Source organism: Barbus barbus (assembly GCF_936440315.1).
Source record: "Barbus barbus genome assembly, chromosome: 4".
NCBI classification, from domain to species: Eukaryota; Metazoa; Chordata; class Actinopteri; order Cypriniformes; family Cyprinidae; genus Barbus; species Barbus barbus.
In genome coordinates this window covers 18,134,837-18,155,281 of record NC_136732.1, presented here as the reverse complement: position 1 = coordinate 18,155,281, position 20,445 = coordinate 18,134,837, and the positions used below count along the sequence as shown (strand labels likewise).

General features: G+C 37.3%; 2 protein-coding genes across 2 annotated transcripts; both read left to right on the top strand.

The window, feature by feature from the left end:
- The first annotated feature begins 2,806 nt into the window (after positions 1 to 2,806).
- On the top strand, positions 2,807 to 11,904 carry LOC306866375 (GRB2-related adapter protein-like). The gene is made up of 5 exons (XM_079411550.1): positions 2,807 to 3,156; positions 3,233 to 3,330; positions 5,075 to 5,194; positions 10,635 to 10,803; positions 11,221 to 11,904. The coding sequence occupies exons 1-5, from the start codon at positions 3,079 to 3,081 to the stop codon at positions 11,398 to 11,400; spliced, it is 645 nt and encodes a 214-aa protein (XP_079267676.1). The 5' UTR covers positions 2,807 to 3,078; the 3' UTR covers positions 11,401 to 11,904.
- A 1,010-nt stretch (positions 11,905 to 12,914) lies between these two features.
- fam83ga (family with sequence similarity 83 member Ga) lies at positions 12,915 to 20,029 on the top strand. The gene is made up of 5 exons (XM_079405313.1): positions 12,915 to 13,518; positions 14,396 to 14,563; positions 15,878 to 16,002; positions 16,125 to 19,143; positions 19,221 to 20,029. Exons 1-5 carry the CDS (start codon positions 13,057 to 13,059, stop codon positions 19,674 to 19,676), a joined length of 4,230 nt encoding a protein of 1,409 aa, XP_079261439.1. The 5' UTR covers positions 12,915 to 13,056; the 3' UTR covers positions 19,677 to 20,029.
- Positions 20,030 to 20,445: the final 416 nt, after the last annotated feature.

The following is a 20,445-nucleotide window of genomic DNA, read 5'->3' as shown; positions in this document are numbered from 1 at the left end:
CAGTTCAACACATAAAAGCAGATTTTTTTGTCAAATGTGATGCAAGCATTAGACTTCTAGTCGGCTAGACTCGATTTAGATTAGTAGTATTGACACGAGTTGACCAGTAAGGGGCAGCATGGTGCAGATTTTCTTTCTCATGGTACTGAAATAGACGTGTGTAATAATAAATCCTTTTTGGGGAAAGTGAAATGAAACAACTTCTAAATCTGTGTACAATCATTGTAACTGCAAGTTATAACATCTTAGTATTGTCATGTCATTAATATCAATATGTGGTAAACAATAATGTTGTTCTCCTCTAAAAGTGTTCAAACCCTGTCTTTGACTAAAAGAGCCATGTGGTGAAGCAGTGTGGTCCTTTTCATGATGCTTGCATTTATTTCTGCATGCAGTCTGCATGTGACATCCCACAGAGAAGCAAAACAGTAGTTTCCATTTAGCTATGTAGAAATGTTTCCCAATCATAATTTCCCTCACATGACTTCTAGACATAAAATGGCGTTCCTCTTGTTTCTTTTGTCAAGTCAGTGTAATTTTCATTATCTATTGGTACTATCCACAAGGTTTGAACAATAATGAGCAATGAAACTCAGACTTACAGTCCAACATGAATATTTGTATTATAATAGCCTTTAAATGTGGATCAAAATATAGGCTAAATGTAAGACATGGCTTACTGTTAGAGATGCAATGACTACAGATTATTTAGTCATCTTTAAAGGATGATTCACACAAAAAAAGAAAACTCTGTCATCATTTACTCCCCCTCACGTTGTTCTAAACCTGTATGATTATTGTGAAGTATGTTAATAACCAAACAGTTTTGGTAGTATTGTATAAATCTTATTTTATTTTCCACAGAAAAAAAGCATGTAATTCAGGTTTGAAACAGCAATGAGGCAGAGTAAATGATGACAGAATTTTTTATGTTGGTTTATCCTTTTTATTTTATCCTAAACTATTTGTTTAGGAGAAAGTTTCACCCGTCTTTTTTCTTTCTTTTTCTTTTTTTTTTTGCGAAAGAATAGCGTGCATAACGTCTTTGTAAATGAGAATTTAATGGTGTGGTTATTAATCATAGGCCACGGAGTCATGAGGAATACTAGCAAGTATGAAATGGTTGCACTGCATCTATATTTTTCAACCTCTGTCACCGAGACACTCCTCTGTTTGTGGTTTCCTTGTTTCATGCTAAGGAAGCCCTTTCTCTGTCCCCCATATAATGTTTATATCGTCGAGTGTGTTTCTCCGGGTTTATATATATACAGTATATATATATATATATATATATATATATATATAAACACACATTGTGTAAATATATATAGGCTCTATAAATACACACACACATACAGTGTGTGTGTGTGTGTGTGTGTGTGTGTATATATATATATATATATATATATATATATATAAAATGTAATTACATTAAATAAGATCCATAAAAACACACACACATACACAAAAACATATATCGTTTCCTCTAAGTGGTGAAATTAATGCTACAATGGGGTTCCTGCAATGAAATGTTTCTTTTTACATAAGCATCTTGACTTTCAGTCAGCACCTTCACACCACCAGCAGTTTCTCACGTGCAATCCTACATCTGGGTGCAAGTGACATACATAGATTTTGTGGTGCAAATTGTTTCCAAGTTGAAGTAACAGTTTAAGTCATGGAAAATATTGTGTTGAGTGCTGTTGACATCCTGACTAGAAGTTTATGTCTGTACACATACAGCAGGTTAATCACATTTAAGTGATCATTCATGAAGCAACTTTCTTTCTTTATGGCTAAACTTCAAATGTTCTGAAAGGGAATTTGTAAACAGCTCCTCTCCGCCTTGGGGAGTATTCATAACATCAGCTCAAACAGCAATAATGACTGCCTGTGTGTGTAATGAGTCCCATTGCAGTCCTGCATAGGCAATGCCAAGACAGACTCTTTGAATTTGATCATGATGTCTTGAGTGTGACATCTTACAGTAAAATTTTTACAGTAAAAACAGTATTTTAAAGCTCTAAAATGAGAGCAAGAATGGGTATTCCCATTCTGCAAATACTCAACCCTAGAACATGTGAAATACAATCAGATGCATATATAAATGAATTGTTTAGTCAATGAATTGCAATGATCATTTAGATGCGTGTAAGAGAGAATGCGTGAACCCAACCTCAGGTTGCTCAACTAATGGTAAATCACTTCTTGAAAGCATCTGCTGATTGACAACTTGCTATCTACTTTCTTACTAAATGTAAATATGTTCATTGATATAACATTAAAGATATAGTTAACAGATGGAAAATGAAAACATATGAAAGCTAGAGGTTTCATTTTAAAAAGATAAATGTGCAAAAATAAATTATTTTCACTGAGGAATATTAAAAGAAAAGACCATTTCTTGTTAAATATCTAGCCAAAAATGGGACGTCGGTGTGCATTTCAGGGCTAAACAGCACCAGAGAAACATTCATTGTGAGGCGTTCAGTGAGTCACGCAGCTCTGGGGACGTTTGCTCTTCTTTAAATCATGAATTCTTTCAGATGAACTCCTCAGCTGAATTGATTCATCTCCAGCTATTTCCAGACAAAGAAGGGCTTGTAATATCTGAGGAAAAGTCAAAACTAGCACTTGCTCAGTGACAGTTCTGCTCATAAAACAGCAGTCAGGCAAACACATGCATGTTATTCTTTACTTGTACGCAGATCCGGCTCTCTGATGAGGGGAAGTTTTCAAGAGGCCATTCTTTTAGTCATCCTCCCATCATTTTTTCAACTTTCCTGTTTCTCACATAGCTGTATTTCCTTCTATTAGAGCTCACTGAGACAGGAACTGCCACCCCTGCCTCCCTCCCACATGCTTCTCTCTCTCTTTTAGACCCACACACATTCTCATGCTTGTTCTCTCGGTTCAGCTATCTCGGTGCAGTGTTTGACAGTGAGCGTATCTCTGGACGGGCTATTTCTGCGTGGATGCTCTCTGGGCTCATCCTTTCCTCTCTTCTGTATTCTGTTTCTGAGGTGGGACGTCTACCCACATTGATCTTCTGGGATCTGGCTTCACCTCCAGCTCAAGATGGAAGCAGTAGCTCTTTACAACTTTTGTGCCACGGAAAGTGACGAGCTTAGCTTTCAGAAGGGAGATGTACTCAAGGTAAGAGCAGTTTTGTGTTGGTTTATGCATTGCTTGCTGAATGATATGATTTGCTTATTGTCTTTTCTTCCACTAGATCACTAATATGGAAGATGATCCTAACTGGTACACAGCAGAGTTGGTGAACAGGAAGGGCTATGTACCTAAAAACTATATTAGCGTAAGGCCGCACACGTAAGTACAATTTTATGTCTGATTTGACTTGTGTTGGTATTGATTTTGGTGGGTATAGTCTTGATTTACACACACTAGATCAGAATGGTCGTGGGAACAAAGAGCACATGCGAGAATTGTCTCGTTGAGATTAAACAGTCTCCTGCTTCTCAGAGAAAAAGCCCACGTAAATCTCAAATTTGACTCCAATGTACTGTACCAAAGTGTGTTATCATATGTAAGATATGTTAGTATAAACTCAAATGTTTCTCATAAAATTCTTCCAAGATCAAATTACTTGAGCTGTTATATTTAGTTTTTATTTTTTACATTATTTTATAGCTATGTGATGTCAGTATATGCTTTATACAATGTAAACATACACTGTATAAAAAAAATATATTGCATTATTATCAATGCTGAAAACAGTTTTTGCGGACTTATATTTTTGTGGAAACCAGGATACACAACCATTCAAAACTTTGGAGTAAGATTGATTGATTAAGATATTAATAGGCTACTTTTATTCAGCAAGGATGCATTGGTCAAAAGTGACATTAAACGCATTTACAATGTTACAAAAGATTTATAGTTCAATTACGTGCTGTTATTTTGAACTTTCTATCCTTTAGACAGTCCGATTTTTATAAAAAAATATTAAGAAGAAAACACTGTTTTTAAGAATACTTGAACATCAGGAATAATTGATAAGAGCTGAACTGAAGTTTTTTTTTTTCTCTCCATTTCTGTCACCCATGGAGTTTTGGTTCCTTGTCACTGTCACCTTTGACTTTAGTTGGGAACGCTTGACAGATTGTACAGACACTATTAGAAGAGAACTGAACTGGATGATGACATCCCTGAATCATCAATAAATTGACTTTAACTGGAAAAATGACTCTTCTTTATTGTCCTCTTGCATTACTGACAAACTATTTTCCTGTTTGACACTGTGAAGCTGCTTTGACACAATCTGTATTGCATTACAAAAAAAAAGTAAAAAAAAAAAAAAATTCAAATCTGCATATCAGAATGATTTCTGATGGATGTTCAGGATGACACACTGCAGACTGAAGTAACGATGCTGAAAATTCAGCTTTGTTGTCACATGAATATATTACATTTCAAATGATCATATAAAACAGTTGTTTTAAATGGAATAATATTTCACAATATTACTGTTTTTAAGGGGAAAGGGAAGTGGTGTGTGGCCAAGTATGGTGACCCATACTCAGAATTTGTGCTCTGCATTTAACCCATCCAAGTGTACACACAGTAGTGAACACACACCCGGAGCAGTGGGCAGCCAATGCTGCAGCGCCCGGGGAGCAGTTGGGGGTTCAGTGCCTTGCTTAAGGGTCTCACCTCAGTCGTGGTATTGAGGGTGGAGAGAGTGTTGGTTATTCACTCCCCACCTACAATCCCTGCCGGACCTGAGACTCAAACCCACGATCTTCAGGTTACAAGTCCAACTCTCTATCCATTAGGCCACGACTGCCCATACAGTAATATTTTTACTGTATTTTTTAACCAATAATGCAGCCTTGGTAAGCACAAGAGACTTAATTATTTAAAGCTTATTTGTTTATAAAGATTTTTGAAAGAGCAACCTTTGTTAAACAGAAATGTCCCTATAGTTTGCCAGTAGTTTTCCACATAGTAATAAAGTGTATAAAACATACACACAATGCTATTTAAGTTACAGCAACCTTTCTGTTTATCGCTGGTCTAATCGTGCTGCTGTGCCCCTTTATCTCGCCCACAGATGGTTCGCGGGCCGTATTTCCAGACATGTGGCTGAGAATCGACTGCACCAGCGAGAGTGTGGAAGCTTCTTAGTAAGAGAGAGTGAGAGTGCACCTGGAGAATTCTCCATGTCGGTGAGGTAAGAAACATCCCAGCCTTCCTAACCAAGTCTGCTTTATGCGCTGTTGTTGGGGTCATTGTGATTCGTTGTTTGCTGCATGCCTCTTAAAAGCATAACTAGAAATTTAATAATGAGAAAAAACTTTAGGGTCCATCAAAACCCATCTGACCTACTTTGCAAAAGACGGCAATATCCTCTGCTGCTTAAGAAAATGTACCATGAATTTGTCTGAAAATGAGAGCATCAGAGAGCTATTACGGCGGAGAAGAGATTTCATTTAAAATTAATCAGGTGCGCTGGCGCAGGAATCACATTATTATTCTGGCTGGCTCGTTACCATCCACTTCTTGATGGCTGAGTTGGGTTTGGATGGTAGAGCACAAGCCTGTCTGGGATCCCGGGAATGAGCTGGCTGGGATAATCAGCGCTGCGGTCTTGAGCGAGGGCTGGCCTCAAGTGTGGAAGTGCTGGTTTGGGTTATTGTGAGATTGAATGACTGCACAGCACACTATGAAGAGTGTAATTGGCAGCTGGTCTGCAGGTCCAGGGCTAATGTGTGACGCAGCTCTGCATGCATTCCTTGAGAGAGTGCTGTCTGTGGATACAGATTACTAATCACACTGACACAGGTGTGATCTCTGTGACCGATGATATCTAACTGTGGCGTTTTAGTTTAATGTCCATAAAAGCTGTTAAATGTTAAATCAAGGTCATAGTGCAAAATGTGAGTGCCTAGGACGCCTCTGATTTTGTAAATCTTTGATGACTTTGGACATTAATGTCCAATGCCATCCAGATTTGAACTGGGTTAATGGGAAGAAACCCTGATTATTTTATTTTCCACAGTACTCAAGTTCCTGTTTTTCTTTGAGAACGTAAACCACCAATTTAAAGAAGATATCCAGGGATTTTCAGATATGAGCAATGTCTGGCCATAACAGCTTCTTCTTTTTAGGTTTCAGCATATTCATTAACATGCTCCAAATACCCTGAGTAAGTGTTTTTTTTACTACGTTTGATTGCTTGACAGAATCATTGAGCAATTTATGTTGAGTGTTGATATCTACGTCTGTTTGGCAGCTCAAGCATGGAGCCTGCATTGATTTCAATATAAATTCAGAAAGCAGTTTTTATAGTATTTTTATAGTAAATTCTTATAATTCCTGGAAAAATGTACATTAAGATATAACTAGAAACTAGAAATTCTACACAAAGTTTGGGTGATGTACACTGGGGTCAAGAGTTTTTTTTTTTTGGGATAAATTAATACTTATATTGGGTAAGGATGCATAAAATTGCTCTAAAGTGAGTAAATAAAAGTATCATGTGACACTGATGACTGGAGTAATAGATACTAAAAATTCAGTTTTGCCATCAAAAATAAATTAGGCTACATTTTAAAATGTATTAAAATAGAAGTGTTATTTTAAATGGTAAATTTTAACATTAACTAACATTTCACAATATTACAGTTTTTACTGTATTTTTGAACGAATAAATGTAGCCTTGGTGAGCATAAAAGACTTCTTTTGAAAACATGAAATGGAAGCTCCGATCAGGATTTTTGCAGCCGATACCGAGTACCAATTTCTTGTCATGGTGATCGGCCGATGCCGATTCTGATGCTTCAAGCTTTATATAACATATGTAACAATGTTATATAAATAATCACAAAAATTATTCCTTGTACAGTGAACATTTTAACATTTTAATATGCCTTTTATTTAGCGTTTATGCATAGCATTATTTTTATTTAGAGTTTATGCATAGCATTATGTATATCAGGATACTTAATATAAGACAAAAATAAATACAAACAAAATGGAGCATGTCTGATGCAACCCACATGGTTTATTTAAGCATTATCCAATAGTACTAGAGCAGCCACGATCAGCTCCGGTTCCAGTGGAGCCGTAACACGCCACAGATCAACTCTAACGCCACTGAATCTGCTGTTAGTGAAGTGACATTCAGCCAAGTATGGTGACCCATACTCGGAATTCGTGCTCTGCATTTAACCCATTCAACGTGCACACACACAGCAGTGAACACACACACACCGTGAACACACACCCGGAGCAGTGGGCAGCCATTTATGTTGTGGCGCCCGGGGAGCAGTTGGGGGTTCGGTGCCTTGCTCAAGGGCACCTCAGTCGTGGTATTGAGGGTGGAGAGAGCGCTGGACATTCACTCCCCCCACCTACAATTCCTGCCGGCCGGAGACTCGAACCCGCAACCTTTGGATTACAAGGCCAACTCTCTAACCATTAGGCCACGACTTCCCCTGAACCTAAAAATTAACCATCCATTCATCATATCATCATGCAAAACATACACGACAAATAGCAAATGTTTCATAGTTTCTCGAAACATCATAGCATTTCCACACCGCTGAAGTCATTTCATTGCTATCGGTTCGTGATATCGGCCAATTGTAGCGAGTATGATCGAGTCATAAAATGTGATTATCGGCCGATACCGATCTCCGGCCGATCGATCGGTGCATCCCTAAACCCACTTCATACTTCTGAATCGTTGTTTTTTTTTTTTTTTTTGTGCAGGAAACCACTCAATTCAAAATTGCTGGGTTGTTTCAATCCAAATTTGTCAAATATGGACAAGCCCAAATGTTGGGTTAAAAAATTTATTTTAAAATCTAACCCAATAGTTGGGTTTATCTATATTTCACCCAAATTTAGGCTGAAACAACCCAGCATTTTTAGCGTACATTAAAATACATATTAAATGCATGCAAATGCAACTTAAAAACAAATCTGTTATAAACATTGTTTTCAATGTTTGTATGATATCGGCTTTACTGTTTGTCATTGGGTTCATACCATTTAAAAAATAACTAATGTGAACTTTTAAAGTACAAATACCATTTAGGGGTAAATAAAGTACAAAAATATACCTTTTAGCTTTTGTACCAGGGTACCACCCCAGTGACAGCTTTGTACCTTTCTTTGTGTGTACAAAGGAGGTTGTGTCTATTTCATCTGGCTCTGTGCCACAGGTCTAGTCCCTCTACTTGGCTGAATGAAGATCGGTGAAGAAGATAACTCAGCTGTGAAATATCTAGTGAACCATCTGCTCCGTCTTAAAGTGGGACACTGACTTACCAACAAAACCAAGTTTAGATAGCTTGAATGGCATGACCACTGCAATGACATTCTTCTATACATAATAAAGTAAACTATATACATTTGCTCACAATTTCTAAAGCAAACATTCCTTTTATTACCTACTGAAAAAGTATTAAACACTTCACTAAGTGTAACTTGTGTAACACTATTTGTAATACATACATGATGCTTTAAAAAAGTTGTTGAAAAGAGTTTTACAGTGCTAATGTATTTCTAAGTTAGCAAGCAACCACTTAGCAACAAGCTAAAACTACTTAGAACACCTCAGCAGTCACAAGACTTGCTGGTGTAAGCAACCACCTAGCAACACCTTGGTAACCATCCAAAACAACCTGAGTATTCTTTTTTTTTTCTCACCGAGCGGTTTCATTATGTTGTTAATGATGACAAAGGATCATTAGCATTGGCCTGTCAATCATCTTCAGTGAAAAGCGAGAATGCCAGCAAGCAGGTAATCCTGCATTGGGAAGCTAAAGCTTCCACTGGGCTGTTCACTAGATAAAATTATTAAACTGTCAGTCACAGTAATTCAAAAGCAACAGCTTTATAACAGCAGTAAACTGTAGACAATGCAACATACCACAGCCATTTTGCGGTTACCTCAACACGTGCAAGATGTACCTCCCTTGCTACAAACCACAACAGCTTTGAAGGTTTAAGCACTGAATGTAGGTCATTGTTAATGGCACTGACTGCTGAGAGAAATTACAGGTTTTGCTGATGAACCACCAAATCATTCACATCTATATTTAATTACAGCTTCTGTCCTCACCCATGCCCTAAACCTCATCACCAGCATATCATGCACAGACTTTGCTAGACTTTATTTCTGTTAAAACAACCTCATTTGGCTGGACTTGTGACTCAATTGTGCTTGTGACCAGTTTAATCAGCACATAAATAGCACTGAAGGATGAAGCATCTACCGACTCTCAGGAAGCTTTTGAGGAAGTACAGTATTTCACATTGACAGTCTCAAGCTTTTAGGTTTATTGAAAAGCAAGCTCTCAAACATTATGCTTTTCACTTTCTTAAAATGAGCAAGTCTTGGCACTTGGTTTCCAGGTAAACTGAGTGACAAATGGATTTTATCACTGCTGTGCTGCAGAAAGAGATGTGTATCATTGTGAATGCACAAAAAATGATGGGATGACACACGCTCGTCCCTTTGATCTACTTTACTCTGAAATATCAAGATATCTTATTCATATTCGTAAAGCGCAATTCATCTTTAGACATGCCTTCGCCATACAGTTGAAAGAAAGTTTACTGTTTCAAACACTGAATTATTTCAATTTTATCACGGCTTTGAAGAGAATATTTGCAGAATCTCTTAAAGATGTCTAGCTTTCTACGCTAACGCAACCAAAGTAACATCAAAGCTTTATTTAGAAGACATGCTGACTAATTGTTTTGAAATGTTTGGCCTGCATTGAGTATAGCTGTTTACAGATCCTAAAATCTAAAAATTAGACCACGCAGAGAGCATCTTTTGAACCTTACGGTTTTAAACCTGTTGTGATCGTTTAAAAACCAGCTAATTATTTTGATTTTGGTTTAAAAGTGTGTGTGTGTGTGCGCACTTTTTTTTAAGAAATGACCATTTTGTTAGCTATTTCTGTGCAGTGAATGTTATGCATTTTTAAAGTAATTTTGTTTTATGGCCCAAAACAGAACTGAAATCAGCTAATCATAGCTGAACCTTTGTTCTGCTGACATATATAGTTTGTATCTACAATCTAGACACAAGCAAGGCAGGTCGGAGGAACGATGTTTGGATCAGTGTTGTTATTGTTAACTAAAACTGTTTTCATTCATTGAAATAAAGCTGAAATAAAATAAAAACCTAAAAAACTGATTTAATAAATGTTGCATTGGTAACTAACTACAATAAGTTTAGGCTAGGCACTAAAATGACTGGAAATGAACAAAAATAAATAGTAAGTAAATATATAAATATATATAAAAATAATAAAAATCACAAAAGCACATAACAAAATAAATAAACCTTACACTAAAAATAAAATGAAACCTGAAAATGTAAAAGTAAAAGCTAATTCAAAATATTAATGAATACTACAATAGTTCAAATATATAATATTAAAATAACACTGGTTTGGAAAACCTATTCGAAAACAGTCATTATTGCAGTTCTGTTTGGAGCCACCAGTGGCACACTGCACCTTTAAGAGTGACTTGAGTGTCCTGTTTTTTGGGGTCACTTTATGAAATCCTAGAGGGCTTATTCTGTAAATACTCTGATATTCTGTTGTGCTGTGTTCTTATTCTGATTTTCTGTCTTCTCTGACCAGCTATGGGGATCATGTACAGCATTTCAAAGTGTTAAAGGACAGAGATGGCTATTACTTTGTTTGGGAGGAGATCTTCCCTTCCTTAAATCAGCTCGTGCACTTCTACAAGACCAACAGCATAGCAAAGGAAAGGACTGTGTTTCTGAGGGAGACAGACCATACACTAAAGGTAAAACAACACTTGCACATACAGCTGTACTTTTTCACAACAACAATTCAAATTTCATACTTAAATGCTTTTAAAATGATTGCTTATTTGTACATTTTTTCCACCAAACAGCAAAAAGATTCTTGTTCAGATTCTATTTGTGCTTATTTGAGTGAACCATGTTCAGAAACATGCTTTTCCAGCTTTTCAAGCATACTTTCCACGTAAATTAAACAATTACTTGATTGCCTTTATCCAACTGATGTGTAATACACATCAGGAAAATCAAACTAATCAGATGTGAAACTACAAAAAATATCTCAGGTGTAATCGTAATGGTGAGGCACGTAAAGTATGACGTCAAAATGGTCCTAAATGTGGAAAATGTAAAAGCAGGCACAACAATAATGACCTTTGTCTGTTATTGTTTCCCATCAGAGGCCCCATCAAGCACAGGCCCTGTTTGATTTCAATCCAGAGCACAATTCCCAGCTGCACTTCCTGCGGGGTGATGTCGTAGACCTGCTGGACTGCTCCGATTCTCAGCGCTGGAAAGGTCGCTGCCGTGGCTGTGTGGGATTTTTCCCCCCTGAGTACGTCCAGCCCATCTATCAGTGACTGTGAAGGACAAGAACAACACTGTGTGTACATATCAGTATTCGAGCATCTTTTATTGGTTTAATACTCAGCTTGTTGTTCAAGCTGAGTAAGTTTGAAAATGACTTTGCAAACAGGAAAAAATGAACTTATTCAGCCACAGTAACTAAAGCATAATCATGCTGTTGACACTAAGATGACACCTGTCAGCTTTTTAGGACAAACGCTCTAAACTATCAAGCACCATTTAAAAAAAAATAAAAAATAAAATAAAAGTCTCTGAGCATACTCTGGTGCATTAAAATGGAAAAGGAGATCTTAAATTGTGTTAATACAATCTCTTCACTGCACTTTGCTTACAAATTTGGATATTAACTCAAAAACTAATCAATTGCTATATTTATTATACTTTTTCTGTGTATATATTGTTCATAATCGTTGTTGTCTTATTTTCTTTTGATGATGTAAATGTTACCATTATGATGACTAAAAATATATGAATATTAAAACAATAGTGTGTACATCAATCTCAATCATCTTCAGTCAGGGTGTAATATGGTTGGGTCAAGCCAGCAAATGACTAAATTTGATACAAAATCATCAAGGTATTTCATACCTCCATTATCTGACATTCTGATGTGCTGCAAAGTAAAACTGAATCCAAAAACTGTGAAGGGAGATGGTATTTTTCATCCATGGGTTTTATCCAAATTTTAGAATATTGCTTATTTATCTTGCTTATTTATTTCTATAAATTTCTACCAAGGGTGCGTTTTGTCCCACAGGTGGGGTAAAATGCCTTGCAAAGCTATTTGCTTTACATTTACAGCAAAATCAGAGTACAGGCAGTTTTAGCTTGAAATTAAAAAGAATATAATCAATAATTCCGAACTGAACTGAAGCTAACTGGCTTGCTAACTAGCTAACCGATGCTAACTTGAGGTCATTTTTATATATAAAGTTCAAGTATTTTTATTCAACCAACTAGTTAGAATACATTTGATGGAAAAACAAAGGATTTGATGATCAGAACAGAATAACTAATTAGGCCATGTTCATTGGGAGCATTTTACACCACAGTCATTCTGAAAATATAATTATATTTTTCTTAAATAACACGTTCCCTATCTACAGGCCCTACTGTTCTTCACATAACTGTGATTTTCTACAACACAATAAACTGTTTTTTTTTTTACAGTTTTTTTCTTACTGCTGAAAATTAGATAAATATAGCCTACAGTGACATTAGTTTTCTCTCAGATACATCATCAGTGTAAGCTTCATGGTGAATACTACATGAGTCTTGTCCACATAGTCCATAGTAACAATAAAACTGTATCTTGACTTTATCTTTGGGAAAAGCTGTGTGTGTGTGTGTGTGTGTGTGTGTGTGTGTGTGGGGGGGGGGGGGGGGGGGGGGGGGGTACGTTCCCACTACTATACGGCGAGGTTGAGTTTCTCTTACCATTGGGTGATAGAGAGTCACGTGACTAAGGTGTGCACGTTTACCTGCTCTTGCATCTGTGCGTTAAAACACTCTTGACAGGATCGACTGATGAGCAGAAGCGAGTGAACCGGATCTTACAATGTACGCGAATTAAATTAAAGTCGCCTAAACTTGTCAATTATACGCAAATACATTTTAAATGCTGTTAAAAATACCGCCGAGTTCAAGTAATGGCACTGTCACAGGTTCAGTGCCTTGATGACAATCACATCAACTTGCGCACTAACGAGTCCAAGCCGGACTTCTTCTACAGCGAGGAGCAGAGACTGGCGCTGGAGACACTCATACATGAGGGACAGGGCGCCTATGAGGACTACATCAAAACACACAACATCCGCTGCTTTCTGTCGGACCTTGAACTTGAGAGGATCCTCAGCACCGTGGAGGTGTATAGCCCGGGATCCCCTGATCATACCGCTGAGCTGCTGCTGGGAGACAGTGATGGGGAGGAGATTTCCCTTCAGTACTGGCCTGACCGCTCAGACCGCTCCATCCCACAGCTGGACATCGGCTGGCCGGACCGACCGTCCTACCGCGGGGTCACTCGTGCGCAAGTGTACACTCAGCCCCCTTATGAGGGGCAGTCACATATTAAAGAGGTCGTTAGAAAAATGATCTCTCAAGCACAAAAGGTATGGGATGAATATTATAGCTGTATTATTATGATTGTTTTGCTGTGACTCACCTCCGGTGAATAAAACTCTGACCAAAGTCCAGTGTCGAGATCTACACGTGTTCTCAAGCTCATGAAACAGTCTGAGCTATGAGCTGTACACTCTCAGAAAAAAAGTAGCCTACAAAAGTTGTCACTGTGGGGCAGTACTCTTTCAAAAGATACACCTTTGTACTTTATTTACCCCTAATGGACACATATGTATACCTAATGTGCATGTTAGGTACCACCCCAGTGACAGCATTTGTACCTTTTTTTCTGAGTGTAGGGCTGGGCACTGCTGGCACTTTGGACTTTTAGAATTAGAAAGCAAAATGGTAAAACAATTCAAACAGGCCCTATATATAATTTCAAGATTATACATATAATTTAAATAAACTGACTTTCTAATGAAAGTTTTGAAAAATGTAAATTAAATGTCATGTGGACGTACAAAAGATAAGATCTTCGTTCCACTGAGGCTCAAATTTTTTTGAAAAACATTTTTTAAACAATGCTGGAGAACATTATCTTCAGGTTTAACACAAACTTCATACAGCTTGAATACTGATGCATTAAAGCAAAGTACACTTTTAAATTCTGTGAATTGATTCATGCTAATTATGATGATAATAATATATTTTTGAATAGTCCTCACAGTGTCCCATGCACTTTTCCAGATCAGTTTTTTTAGTTTCTTGGAATTAGTTTTTAAAGGATGACAAGTTTTGCTTTTTTTATCTGTGTGCACAGTTTTCTTTACATGCATTATCATTATCAGTATGTTTTTGACAGATGTCACACAGTTTTGTTTGTACCAAGTTCTTGTGTTTTCATTAATACCTTTCCCTTTGCAGGTTATTGCAATTGTCATGGACTTGTTCACAGACATTGACATCTTCAAAGATCTCCTGGATGTAAGCTACAAACGGAAAGTGTCTGTGTACATTATGTTGGAGACCACCGGAGTGAAGCACTTCCTGAGAATGTGTGAGAAAGCAGGCATGCACACTGGTCACCTCAAGGCATGTCACAATGAATACTTTAAACTCATTTTTAAGATGAGATATTAATGAGTTATTAGCAGAAAAGAAAGCCTGCAGTTTAATGAGCAGGAGCAACTTACTGAGAGAACTTTTGGAAAGTTCAGTACTCCAAATCAGAAAGTCTAATTTTCCAAACAGCCCGAGGCAACTGTGAGCATTTATGACTCTTGACACTTGTGTTTAGAGACAGAAACAGATTTCTGCTGATGATAGGTAGTTTTGCAACATTTTTTAAATGACATAGAATCTATAACTGTATCAGTGATAGTAAGATAATTGTTAGAAAGAAATTAAATGCATTTAGTGTTTATATACAACAGAAGACCTTTTTTTTTTTTTTACAAAAAGTGCATTTACTATAATCTATTCAGATGTTCTGTTTTGGAAGTTTTTATGTAAATCACTTGACCTGAATAGTGATAATAACTTCTATGACCTAAAGGCACCACAAAAACTTGGATAGTAAACAGTTCTGTTCACTCACAAAAAGAAAATACAGTACTGATGTGAGAACAGTGATGAATATCGATGACCACAAAAGGCTCAATGTAGTTTCAGATTACCATCAATGCACATATGTGACCCTGGAGCACAAAACCAGTCTAAAGTAGCGCGGGTATATTTGTAGCAATAGCCAAAAATACATTGTATGGGTCAAAATTATCGATTTTTCTTTTCTGCCAAAAATCTTTAGGAAATTAAGTAAAGATCATGTTCCATGAAGATATTTTGTAAATTTCCTACCATAAATATATCAAAACTTAATTTTTGATTAGTAATTTGTATTGCTAAGAACTTAATTTGGACAACTTATTTATTCAGCTTTCAGATGATGTATAAATCTACATTTTTTAAAAATGGACACTTATGACTGGTTTTGTGGTCCAGGGTCACATATGTTTTAAGACATTACATATGTGACATCGAGGGGTGAGAACCAGAAAGGTGTAAGTGACATTTCACCAACTTTACAGGAGAGCCAAAACAAAAATTTTACCATAATTTGATCTGACTTTGTGTACTGATTTAAATTGTTTAGAATAAAAATTTGTACACTCATGGATGACAGTACTTTTGCCAGTAGAAAGAGCTCATTAAGAGCTTTCATTTTATTTATATATATATAAATAAATATAAAACAAAAAGAAATTATCTCTCAACGGCATATAACTTCAATTAATATATATATATATATATATATATATATTAATTGAAGTTATATGCCGTTGAGAGATAATTTCTTTTTGTTTTGAATGTTTTTGTCCATCCATATGCTGAACATTTTTCCACCAGAACTTGAGAGTGTGCAGCATCAGAGGGGCAGAATTTTTCAGTCGATCCTCAAAGAGAGTGTGTGGAAGCCAAAGCCAGAAGTTCATGTTTATTGACGGAGACAAAGCAGTCTCAGGGTCATATAGGTAAGTCTGGTCAACCCAGTTTATCAAGATTAGACCTAATTTATGATTCTGATACATACATCAATAAATACATTCACTACATTCAGTAGTTATTAGATTACAAATATTTTCTTTACTTTCAGTTTCACATGGTCTGCCTCTAGACTGGATAGAAACCTCATCACGGTTCTCACTGGCCAATCAGTCGACACATTTGACTCATTGTTTCAGGACATGCACATGATGTCTAATGGAGTGTGTCTGAACAAGATTAATCTGAGCAGTGAGCCTGAACCTGAGTTCCTCCCTAAAGTGGTACCAACTCTACTCCCCTCAGCCACCACAGCACTCAAGCTCATTAACCCAAAATACACTCTTGTCTCCAACTGTGCTTTCACTACCAATGGACCTGCATCTGACCAGACAAGTGCTAAGAACGGCACTTCCAAGAATCAGACGGAAGTCATCAAACAAATTAAAGAGACACCAGCGATGCCACCAGTTCACCCGGGACTGCTCAACCTGGAAAAGGCGAACATGATCAATTATGTGCCGACCTGGCCTGATCCTGACCCGCCGAGTGATGTCATTGGTTTCATTAACATAAGAGACTCCAACAAGCCATTGCATGCTCACCTAATGCGTTCAGAACTCTTTGAAGTGTCTCAAGCCATCCGATTCAAGGATCGTTTTCATGAGCCAAAGGAGTCTTTATCTCTGAGGGCTTGTCCTGGACCCATATCCCAAACTCCCTCTTATCCAGAAGCTCCAGCTCAGAAACAAACATCAGGTGAAGTGCAAAAGAATTTTGATCAAAATCAACATCAAAGAAGCAGCCGGAGTGAGAATCTTATCTCGCCTTTGGAGAAGCCGGAAACAGTGCATGTGCTTGCCTGTAATAAAGTAAATAAAGAGGAACTATGTGTGATGGAAAAAGAGCTTGACTCCATATCTTTGCAGAGCAAAAACATTCATACAGAAAAAGACTTTCCCAATACAATTCCATTTTTTGTTCATAACGATACAGATACAAAGCAAGCTCTGGATACTCTACAACCTCTGAAATGTCCTGCCCAAACCTCAGAGGAACTTGACTTGAAATCATCATCATCATCAGCAGCAACGTCCAACAAAAGTCATCATGACTCACTTGCCCTCATAGACACTCCTTCTGTTAAGCAAAGCCAAGATGACCAAGTCATAAATGATGTTGCCACTCAAGACCACAAGAATACAAATCCAGACACAAACCAAAATGCCTGGAAAGGTACACATAAGTCTAACTTTGACTCCAGCATCTCTTCATTGTCTGATGAATACTATGAGTGTTTTAGCCCTGTGGCTGACTTTAGGTCTGTAGGAGATGTCTTTGTACCTGAAGCTTTGAGTAATTCAATCAAAAACAATGAAAAAGTGCAGGAAGATCCTTGTTCAAATTCATCCCCAGCTCAAGACAGTACAGATTTGGATAATAAACAGACCTTGTTTATTCCAAAACTTTTAAAAACATCTTGCAGTATTGTTTTCAATTACTTATCTGCAGACTTCAAAACAACAACTGCAACTTCCAAATCCACATTTGCCCAAAAAAGAGACGAAGGTACCATAATTAATAATAGTAAACTACCGGACAGTGAAACCTGCTATTTCTCACAGATTCCTAATGGTTGCTTCAGATTCTCTTCAACCTCAGAGGAATACTTTGAGTGTAGTGATGCAGTGGGCTTGAAGTCAGAGATTGATGGTATTGATCATAAAATGAAACTAAGCTCACTGGAGACATTAAGCTTGAATGAACAACTACAAGTACTGAAGCCTGTTCTGGAAATTGAGAAACTATCTGAGCTGAGCAGCCAGAACACAAAAGAAAATGATGAACCTAAAATGCATTTTGGACAGGAGCAGCCCGAATTTCAACAAATACTAGATAAGACAGCTGACCTGGCACGTTTAAAGTCTGAAGATAATACCCAAACTCAACTGGATGAGAAAGTTCACAGAAAAGTACAAGAGACTGAAGTTACGTCAGAGCCAGTGGTAGAAAGCAAATCGACGAGTACCATTTCTCAAGAACATGAGATAAGTGAATCTCTGAAGGTTTTAGAGATACAGTCCAAGGAAGAGTCTGTAGAGTTAGCTGAGAAAGTTGAAAAAGCGCCAATGCAAGACATACAATTTGAGTTAATTCCTGATTTAGCCTGTGAGCAACCTGAAAAAGAGCCACTACAGGACATGCAACTCGATGAAAATCTGGATTTATTATGTGAGGAAAAGTCTGTACTGTTAGCTGAGAAAGATTCAAATCCACAACCACAGGACTTAGAGTCTCAAGAAAGTCAAGATGTAAAGTGTGAGAGACAATCTGTTAAGTTTGCTGAGAAAACTGCAAAACTACCACAGCAGGACTTACAACCTGAGGTAAGTCTAGATTTGATTTGTAAGGGACAATCTATCCAGTTATCTGAGACTACTACTAAACCGTCACTACATTACTCTCAGTCTGGGGAAAGTCCAGATTTAATGCTCACACCTTCAGAAGTGAATGCTATCCCACAGTCGACACCAGACAATGAATTTAGGAGCTCAATACTGCAAGATAAAGCAGATGTAAATCCTGTAATTCCAGAGAAGACCAAGGTAACAAAGTCCATGGAGTTCCCTAAGAGTGAGGAACTGCAAAACCCATTGGCTGATTTAGATTCTGGATCAAATCATCCACTCAACCTAAAATCCAAAGAGCATATGAATGAGCATGTAAAACTGCTGGATGATGAGGTCAGTCCAGCCATATTAAAAAGGAATTCTGAGGAGCACAATCCTCAAGAGAAAGTACCAGAACAGTTTGAAACCAATGAGCTGCTGATATTAGAGGATTCAGACTCCCAGGAGACAGAGCTGAACAATTCTGAACCCATAGAACCAAGAGCTGCACAGAGAAAAGAAACAAAATTTAGCAAAATTGAGCCTATAGAACCAAAGACTATAAATGATAGAAAATCTAAAGAGAATAAGCTTGGTGATGTTTACAGTAGGCATAGAAAACAAACATGTCACCCGACAGCTCTGATTGATGAGAAACAAGAAGGGGAACATATTTGTACAAATCAGATGAACAAGAACCTGCCAGAGGCGAAACCCAAGCTGGAGTGTCTAGTTAGGAAGGTAAGAATTTACTACCAAGAACACAAAACTAGTTTTGAAAACTAAATGTTTAACTAATGTTCTGTTCTTCATCCTAGCAACCACATCAAGCATCATCCAAAATTCCTATTCAAGCGAGAGGAGGGTTAACTAAGTTACCCATCAGCAAAGCAGACACTAGCAATCGTTCATTTGGGCTTCGAGCTCCTAAAGCTGGCATGCATAGACACCCATTTGGAAAACCACTGGGGCAGAATAAGCCTAGCACTACATCATTTCCATCTCCTGAAAAATTTTCCCCAGGAGGAGTTGCTTCAGTTAGGTTAACACAAAGACCCCCTTGCACAGTCCCTGCACCAAACGGTCCCACCTCTCCCTCAAAACTGCCCCAGGTCCAGCTGATTGGTGCACCTAAGATCGGGAAGTCAGACCAGCCAAACGTTTCCAGGAAACGTTCTGCATCCTTAACAAAGTATAGTTGCTCTTCTCCTGGAATTTCCTGTCCAGCACAAGTAAAGAAGCAAGCAACTAAAGGGTCTCCACCAAACAAGTAGAATAAGGCAACAAACTGCTGTATACTGATTTCATGAATGTAATGATGTGCAATAGAAAACTATATGCTAAAAGCATATTGAACCATGTGAGTTGATCTCACATAAAACTATGCTTTATTTATTCTGTTTAGCCAGCAGAAAGTTAATACAGGATTAACAGGATTTTCCCAATACAAATAAGTTTTTCTAACTGATGAATGTGTTATGTAAAAGGCAGGCACAGACTTTTAGATAAAGCTTTATGATTGTCCTTAAAGCTATTAATATGTCAATCATTTATTTTTCTATTCATGTGTATTATGTAAATGATCAATTATTGGTCTTATTAAATCATCACAGTTCACCATTTGCATAATACATTATTTCCTGATTCTTTAATCGGTTGATTTTAGCTAAATGGTATAGTAAATGAAACACTGGACAGGGGTGCTGTCCACTCATGTAGATTAAGGTCAGAAACTCAGTCTTTTTTAGTTGAAGTCTACAAACCCCCAGACTATATGCTTATAGAATACCATTTATTGAATTATTAAAATAAACCTTCCACGACAGAGTTCACTTGATTACAGCTGGACTTTATTCTTTTTTTATTACATAAAGATGTTTTACAATTGTTGCTAATCGGAGCAGCTTCAAACTGAATTTAATTTTATCACACACCACACCTTCTTTTAAAGTTATTTTTAAGTGGCTTGGGACTGTGTGTGTGTGTGATCTTGTGATGTCATCAGCCAGTCACATTTGTCATGATGTCATAATGTGACTCCAG